This window comes from Anabrus simplex, chromosome 2 (assembly GCF_040414725.1).
Source record: "Anabrus simplex isolate iqAnaSimp1 chromosome 2, ASM4041472v1, whole genome shotgun sequence".
NCBI classification, from domain to species: Eukaryota; Metazoa; Arthropoda; class Insecta; order Orthoptera; family Tettigoniidae; genus Anabrus; species Anabrus simplex.
In genome coordinates this window covers 957,849,397-957,858,871 of record NC_090266.1, presented here as the reverse complement: position 1 = coordinate 957,858,871, position 9,475 = coordinate 957,849,397, and the positions used below count along the sequence as shown (strand labels likewise).

Below are 9,475 nucleotides of genomic sequence, written 5' to 3'. Positions count from 1 at the left end.
TTACGGTGGCGATGGGACAGGAAAGGGTTAGGAGTGGAAAGGAAGCGGCATTTGCCTGATTTGAAAATGGGAAACGACGGAAAATCATTTCAGGGCTGCTGAAAGTGGGGTTCGAACCCACTATCTCCAGAATACTGGATACTGGCCGCACTTAAGCAACTGCAGCTACCGAGCTCGGTCACTGGTTTATTAGCTTCCTGGATAGATCAGTGGTAGAATGTCCACCCCCATCTTCACGGGTTCTATTCCCAACAACAATCAACAAAAAGAAAACACAAAGGCTGAAAAATTGCATTTCATTTTAGCAGATCTACCTATAAAAGGAAAATTGTATTATTCCTGCCCTGGAGTGTCTTCCTACACGGATGTAGAAATAAACGGGAGTGAAATACCAGAACTCTGTTATCTGTATACGTAATTAAGGCAGAAGTGACGGGTGAGAATGTATATACGATGAGTAACGCATCACATAATGCTGACTAGAGAAACATACCTCATTGATCTTACAGGGATCTTATCTTCACGGCCAGTTATCTTTTCACTTAATTTGCTGTAACTCGAAAACTACTGCATATAAAAAATACTAGGATTTCTCCAGGCCCTTCGTAGAACTGTTCTCCATATCTACAGCTCACCATCCATCTTGCGCTATCACTCATCTGCCTGAGCGGCAATGATATTCCAAATTATGCATCACTATGAGCGCAAGGAGTCTTTCTAACTGGGTAATATTGCGCATGGCTGATTGTTCAGCGCTGGAAGGGGTGTCAACAACAAAACGCTGAAGGTTCGACGTCTGCTATTAATAATAATAGTAATAATAATAATAATAATAATAATAATAATAATAATAATAATAATAATAATAATTTCATGTGGCTATTTCTAGCCGAGTGCAGCCCTTGTAAGACAGACCCTCCGATGAGGGTGGGCGGCATCAGCCATGTGTAGGAAACTGCGTGTTATTGTGGTGGGGGATAGTGTTGTGTGTGGTGCGTGAGTTGCAGGGATGTTGGGGACAGCACAAACACCCACCCCCCGGGCCAATGGAACTAACCAATGAAGGTTAAAATCCCCGACCCGGTCGGGAATCGAACCCGGGACCCTCTGAACCGAAGGCCAGTACGCTGACCATTCCGCCAACGAGTCGGACTGCTATTAATAACAAGGCCCGTACAGGTCTCCGGGACACAAAGCTTTCGTCGTACTCAGTACACTCATGATATTATAATATACGGTATATTTAATCACAACGCCGGGCTGCGTCGCTCAGACGGTCGAGGCGCTGGCCTTCTGACCCCAGCTTGGCAGGTTCGATCCTGGCTCAGTCCGGTGGTATTTGAAGGTGCTCAGTCTCGTGTCGGTAGATTTACTGGCACGTAAAAGAACTCCTGTGAGACTAAATTTCGGTACCTCGGCGTCTCCGAAAGCCGTAAAAGTAGTTAGTTGGACGTAAAGCCAATAACACTTATTTATTATCTAATCACAGCCATTCACACTTCACATCATAATTATTCCAAACACCATGAACGAAAACCAACCAGCAATTGCATCTCTTTAAACAAACTTTCCTTATTTCGTTTTACCCACCTCAAGTACAATTCAGTACAATCACCAACACCCCCAATCTCCTGGGCAGAAAGGGGAAGTTATCCTGTATATGGCCCGCCTCCCCGCCGTAGACTGTCCTGAGAATGGATTTCCGCGGTTTTCCATTCTCCTGCACTACGGTAAATGCCGGGACAATTCCTAGTATAGGCCACGGCTGCCAACCCTCTCACCTCTACCACAAATCTCCTCCACTACAAATCTTCTGGACTGAGAGACGACGACGCGTGAGAGACGATGGGCCGCCTCCCCATTCAGGGGAGTAATGAAAGCATAGTAGTAGTGGTTAAAAGGAGAGTTACAAGTCCGCACGAAGACTGAACAATTCTGATTTCTTAACGAGATCATTATTTATTTATTTATTTATTTATTTATTTATTTATTTATTTATTTATTTCTGAGTAGCTAGGACGGCAGAGCGCTGGCCTTCTCAGCCCAACTTGGCAGGTTCGATCCTAGCTCAGTCTGGTGGTGTTTGAAGGTGCTCAAATCCGTCAGCCTCGTGTTAGTAGATTTACTGGCACGTTAAAGAACTCCTGCGGGACAAAATCCCAGCACCTCAGCGTCTCTGAAAACCGTAAAAGTAGTTAATGGGACGTAAAAACACATCAACATTATTTATTTATTTATTTATTTATTTATTTATTTATTTATTTATTTATTTATTTATTTATTTATTTATTTATTTATTGTTGGAAAACTGTACCATGAAGTCTTGTGTAAATAGGATTTTTATCATTTTATGTAGGCCTTGAACTTCTGACCGGTAGTGTACTTCATTATACTTTTCATCGTTCAGTCTGCAAACCTCTGTCTCTACAATTCTCTCTTCGCAGCTAGCACTGAGGTCTGTGGCCTCGAACTCATTAAACACCCTGTGCAAACGACTGTATGTCTCTCTCTACTTCGCTTACACTCCTTGATGGAGTCCTTCATTCTCCTCCGATACCTCACATCACCACACTTCCAAAGGCAATTCAATTACAACTACATCCATCGTTCACCTCTGCAGCGTGACGGTTAGCGGTATTAGCTGCTATCCTCGGAGATTCGTGTTCGATTCCCGGTATTGTCAGAGATTAAAAAGAATGACAGGAGGGTTGGTATGCCGTACTTGCAGTTCCTTCATTGTATGTGTGCTTTGAAAGAGCTGCACTACCCCGAAGATATAAGGACGCGAGTTTACTTTTTTTTTACTGCATGCATGGAAATTGTCCCTAAAGTACGGCATGGGGCGGGACAGCCGTATGGCATCGTCGCTGGCCAGTCACCAAGGAGGATATACACTAGAGTCCCGTTAATCCGAACCCCGTTAATCCGAAAGTCCGGTTAATCCGAACTGAAGTATTCAATTTTTTTTAAAAAAATCTCCTTATTGAAATGAAAGAACATTATAGAATGAAGATATCCTTGCATTTTACTAGTCTAATTTTACTAGAATAACTTAATGTAAACATAATTACACATCATAAACCATCAATCACCGTTTATCTTTACAAAGTCTGTTAGGTTCTTTTGCCGTAGTAATTGGAACCTACTCGAAGATGCAGTGTTAAACCAGCGTCTCATAAACATCACATCAGTGGGCGTAGCAGCGGAGTGTTGCTCGACGTAGCGTACGGCAAGTTCTAAGGCGGCCGCGGCATCTGAATGTGACACTAGTTGTTCATTGTGGTTTGTTCCTCATCAACTCCAGATTCTTTCTCCACCATAGCTACAATTCCTTGGTTTTTTTGTGATTGATGACAGTCAGCTTCCATCCACTCGCTAATGTCATTTTCACTGTCGTTTCCTCGTCTACGGGTTCTTAAATACCCTACTGTAATTTTGTATTTTATTAATGTAACTGCTAAATAATGGACATTTCAAAATACAGTATGTACTGTACTGTATTGTAGAAACTATTTTCCGCAGACGGTTGAGGCGGTGGCCTTCTGACCCCAACTTGACAGGTTCGATCCTGGCTCAGTCCGGTGGTATCTGAAGGTGCTCAAATACGTCAGCCTCGTGTAAGTAGATTTACTGGCACATAAAAGAACTCCTGCGGGAAAAAATCCCGGCACCTAGGCGTCTCCGGAAACCGTAAAAGTAGTTAGCGGGACGTAAAAGCAATAACATTTTTATTAGAAAATATTTTCCGGTTAATCCGAAAATTTCGTAATCCGAACAGGTTCCGGTCCCAATTAGTTGGGATTAACGAGACTCTACTGTAGTTCGAATCCTGCACAATGCACGTGGCATTTTTTGAAATGAAATGTCACGTAAAACTATAGCCTAAGCTGGCTTTGTTTTTAGAGTTGTATGTTTTCATTCGTAAAAATGTCACTTTTTCAGCTTAGATCGATGAATGATAAGTGACTTACCGAGAGAGGTGACCGTGCGGTTAGGGGCGCGCAGCTGTGAGCTTGAGCTTGCATTCGGGAGATACGGGTTCGAACCCCACTGTCGGCAGCCCTGAATACGGTTTCCAGTGGTTTCCTGTTTTCACACCAGGCAAATGCTCGGGCTGTACCTTAACTAAGGACACGGCCGCTTCCTTCCCACTCCTAGCCCTTTCCTGTCCCATGTCCCATCGTCGCCATAAGACCTATCTGTGTCGGCGCGACGTAAAGCCAATTGTAAAAAATAAAGAAAAAAGAAAACCCAGTAACTTGTGTGCTTTGGATCTTGAATCAGAGTTAACTCAGCGGCGAACACATTTACCAGTAAAATGCTGATCAGAGGATCATATTTCCTACTAGTCGGATTGATTGAAATGTATCTTTCAGCTATTAATTTGAGGTTTCATTTGATTACAGATATTATTCTGAATTTCCGCACAACGTTCGTGAATCGTAAAGGTGAAGTGGTGTCAAGCTCTAAATCAATAGCTCTCAATTACCTGAAGAGTTGGTTTTTAGTGGATTTGCTGGCAGCTCTACCCTTTGACCTCCTTTCTGCATCGGATGTTTACAGTGGTGAGGTAAGTTTCATTTTGTTTCTATTAACATTCTAACAATTAACTAATGTGTTGATCTCTGAACAATATGTAAGCAAGTCAGAATATATAGGGTGGAAGGTAACTGATGCACCAAATTAACACAAGTAATAGATCTTGGGGAGCCGGCCCCGTGGTGTAGGGGTAGCGTGCCTGTCCGGAGGCCCCGGGTTCGATGCCCGACCAGGTCAGGGATTTTTACCTGGACCTGAGGGCTGGTTCGAGTTCCACTCAGCCTACGTGATTAGAATTGAGAAGCTATTTGACGGTGAGGTAGCGGCCCCGGTCTAGAAAGCCAAGAATAACGGTCGAGAGGATTCAGTCGTCCTGACCACACGACACCTCGTAATCTGCAGGCCTTCGGGCTGAGCAGCGGTCGCTTGGTAGGCCAAGGCCCTTCAAGGACTGTAGTGCCATGGGGAGGGGGGTTAATAGATCTTGGGGAGAGAATCATAGTGTCCTAAGTGTTAAGTGTCCTAAGTCTGTAGCTTCCGCCATTCTCGAGGAAAGTCGTGTTTTACGGAATTGCAAGAATTGCAATGCAGCGGCTAGTGATAGCTACTGACGAGGCTGCCGGGGTACGTGTTCAAGTGTTTAAACCGGTTGCGGCCTGCTGATATTTTTATTATTACTAATGGTGTTTGCCCCCGGAAGACCATGGGGCCAGTGTTTACACAGTGAGAGAGCATACAATTATAGATCTTCGGAGTTGAAACAGAGTCGTAACTTAATACTACAGTCTGATAAGTACTGAGAATTACGACGCATAATTGTGGACTTAGGTTTGATACAAGGATGGCAAATGAGGGTTGACAGTGGGGTATTTAACTTCACTAGTGAAGAGTACAGATGGTTCTGCTGTTGGTAGTACTTCTTACATAACAGTAGGATGTGGTTCAAGTCTGCTATTTCTCCGTGGTATTCTGGGCATTGAAAGGTGTCCAATACCTTGATTCTGTGGAGATGGCTCGGGTACCATCCATAGCCAAGACGCATTCTTATTAAAGACGTAAGGAGTATTCGTGTAAAATTCTTGAACCAGACTTGCTTTGGGATGGCGGGCTAAATGTTAGGATAGTACTTTCCTCTTCCAGGTTGTGACGTTTTTCTCTAGCCAGACCATTCCCTGTAGGCCTTTTGCTTGATTGTGAGCATGAAACCTGAATATGGTAGCTGTTTGTAGAGGAAGTGTTCACATGTGGCTTTTCTCGCTAGCTGGTCTTCTGTCTCGTTTATCGTTATACCAGCGTGGCCATTAATCCATTGGAGACGTACATGCTGGGCTGCTTTCTGGGCGGTACAGATTAGCTTCAAAATGTCTATTACATACTGATGTGTTGATAGTTCCCAACGTGTATGTTGTAGCTTTTGAAGAGCACATTGTGAGTCAGAAAATATTAGAATCTTACGGAAGTGACGAATTCCATAGCTAATAGCTGAATGAATTGATAGCTAACATTTCTGCTGTAACGATAGACATCTCTTGAGGTAAGATGTACTTCACTGATACTTGAGATGCAGCACAGAAGAATTCACAGTCTACGCCTGTTGAGGTCTTGGAACCGTCAGTATAGATATGATCGAAAATGGGCCATGTGGTATTGAGTAAGCTGATGAACTTTAATTGATGGAAACACTGTTAGTAATCTTAAAGATCGAGCGTCCGCTGTCTACAAGAACAATAGCAAACTTCATATCCTCTTTCCAGAGGGACGACTGGCACTAGTGCATTGACCAAGCTTTGTGACTGTGTTTGTTTGTTTGTTTGTTTGTTTGTTTGTTTGTTTGTTTGTTTTAAGTCATCAGATAGGTCTTATGGCGACGATGAGACAGGAGAGGGCTAGGAGTGGGAAGGAAGAGTCCGTGGCCTTAATTAAGGTACATCCTCAGCATTTGCTTGGTGTGAAAATGGCAAACCACGGAAAACCATCTTCAGGGCTGCCGACAGTGGGATTCGAACCAACTATCTCCCGAATACTAGATACTGGCCGCACTTAAGCGACTGCAGCTATCGAGCTCGGTGTGTTCCAATTTTCACACCAGACAAATGATGGGGCTGTACCTCAATAAAGGCCGCAGTCGCTTCTCTCCCCACCAAGCGAGTTGGCTCTGCGATTTGGGTCACATAACCCTGACCTTGCTTTAGGGAGATAGTGGGTTCGAACCCCAGAGACGGCAGCCCTGAAGATGGTTTACCGACTTTTCCCATTCTCACACCATGAAAAACAATTTACATCAGTTTCTTTTCAGTGTTTCATCCTTCTCAGAGCATAATAATACGAATGCTGCTGTCCCTAAGAACGAGTGATAGAGTTAATTTAAAGAACCATGTAATTTTATTCTATACATTTCGTCTTACAAACACTCCAACAGTCTTAACAGTTCTTAACATTACGTGATACTCGCTTGGCATGTTCCGTATTCGAAGAAAATAAAAATTAAATAATACAAAGAACAAAGCAATTATGATTCTCAGTAGGAAGATGGCAGCTGCAATTTTATAATCGCCTCTGGGGATGGGCAGTTAAAAGTGTGAGTTTATGGCTGGTTAAGGTCAAATGCATATGACCATAATATTTGGTCGGGTCGTAGGTAGCACTGCTGCCATACACCAATTGGTATTGGTTCAGATATTTTTTTAAATATTGACCATTCCAAATACCAACTTCTCAGGTTAGCTGCTGCCAGATAACAGGTATGTTTGATCTTTATCTTCAAAAATGAACAGCCTAAAATCACAAAGGAGAACCCGGTTAACAGATATCAGTCTTCATGCACATTTAGCAGTGGCTACTTAGGAGGTACCGGTAACCCCTAATTTTGAAATCCTGGTGATTTAAAATGTATATTCCATTGTGACAATGACCAAAATACACATTAAGTGAAAAAAAGTAAGTGAATACAGAAGAAACGAATAAGGGCCAAATACTAACCAGGTTTTCATTTCTTCTTTCTCTTCTTTGTTGTGAACACTGGCGGTAGAGGCTGTGTTCGGTCATCTCTACCGGTAGTCTTCGCACTGTGTTGAGCGGGTATTATTCACAATGCGGCATTAATTTATGACGTTTGGGACCACTGCAGTAGAGCAACTGACAAGGCACCAGATAAAAAGTGCGTAACAAATTATTTCTCAATATCCAGCTTTAATTGTGCTTATTCTTGCATTCTTTTAAATATTGTGCCATGGACATTTGCTCAGTCTGCCGAGTTCTGAAATAAAGCCTTCGTACAGGACTAGTGGAGTTGCTGATTTCCTTTGTACCGAGCTCGATAGCTGCAGTCGCTTAAGTGCGGCCAGTATCCAGTATTCGGGAGATAGTGGGTTCGAACCCCACTGTCGGCAGCCCTGAAGATGGGTTTTCCGTCGTTTCCCATTTTCACACCAGGCAAATGCTGGGGCTGTACCTTAATTAAGGCCACGGCCTCTTCCTTCCCAGTCTTAGCCCTTTCCTGTCCCATCGTCGCCGTAAGACATATCTGTGTCGGTGCGACGTAAAGCCTATAGCAAAAAAAATCCTTTGTTTATACTATTTAACCAAATATTCTGCATGATTATTATTATTATTATTATTATTATTATTATTATTATTATTATTATTGAGTCTAATAATTACTTTGCAGGATACTGGTGCTGGGCACATCCATCTGCTGAAACTCACTCGGCTGCTGCGCTTGGCAAGACTTCTGCAGAAAATGGACCGTTATTCCCAGTATAGTGAAATGATCTTGACTCTCCTCATGGTATCGTTTACTCTAGTTGCTCACTGGTTTGCGTGCATCTGGTATGTCATTGCTGAGAAGGAACGCATGCTGAATGACAAGAGCTGGGATCTAGGTGAGTGAATTCCGCCTATGACATTATACCGGCAGGATTGTCTGAATGTGTAGACGTAAAGTAGGGTGACCAGACGTCCTGTTATTAATGTAATTGCCTGTTTTTACAGCCTCTTACCGAACATCCCATTTTAAAAACTTGTATCCTGTTTCCTTATATTTAAAAAATCTTTCGAAAATGTTCTTTAATTGTTACTCCGCATTATCATCCTTTCAGAGCCTCCGTGGCTCATGAGGCAGCGAGCTGGCCTCTCACCGCTGGGTTCCGTGGTTCGTATCCCGGTCACTCCATGTGAGATTTGTGCTGGACAAAGCGGAGGCGGGACAGGTATATCTCCGGGCACTCCGGTTTTCCCTGTTATCTTTCATTCCAGCAACACTCTCCTATATCATTTCATTTCATGTGTCAGTCGTTGATCATTGCCCCAGAGAAGTGCGATAGGTTTCGGCAACCGGCACAGTTCCTATACTCGCCGCTAGATGAGGAATTCATTCAATCATTCCATTCCTGACCCGGTCGAATGACTGGAAACAGGCTGAGAATTTTCATTGTCATCCTTCCGAAAATCGTCGTTGCGCCTGGAAAAACGGCTTTGTGATAATATTATGGGAGAAATACTGACCCGCAGCACATATGTTATCAAGAGCGAGAATTCTGTGACGTAAGTCGCTCAATATATACCTTAGATGACAGAACCTTTCCGGCCAAAATCCTAAATATTTCACATAGCGGTTTTCGCAGGCGCAATGACGAAACACTTTCAGTTGAAAGTGTAAAGGCATGTTAGTTAGAAAATAACAAAAACGAACTTCATGGTGCTACAGCCCTCATGGGTCTTGGCCTACCAAGCAGTCTGAAGGCCTGCAGATTGCGAGGTGACGCGTAATCAGCTCGACGGACCATTCACTTGGCTTTCTAGACCGGGGACGCTATCTCACCCCTAGATAACTCCTGAACTGTTCTCACGTAGGCTTCGTGGACCTCTTGTCTGCCCTCAGATCCAGGTAGAAATCTCTGACCTGTCCTGGAATTGAAACCGGGACATCGGGATAGGA

General features: G+C 43.4%; 1 protein-coding gene across 1 annotated transcript in view; it reads left to right on the top strand.

The window, feature by feature from the left end:
• Positions 1 to 9,475, top strand: part of Elk (Eag-like K[+] channel) — an 826,503-nt gene that overhangs the window by 516,607 nt on the left and 300,421 nt on the right. The window contains exons 5-6 of the mRNA XM_068226348.1: positions 4,407 to 4,570; positions 8,207 to 8,420. Coding sequence (XP_068082449.1) covers positions 4,407 to 4,570; positions 8,207 to 8,420 — 378 coding nt within the window. The remainder of the gene's footprint in view (positions 1 to 4,406; positions 4,571 to 8,206; positions 8,421 to 9,475) is intronic.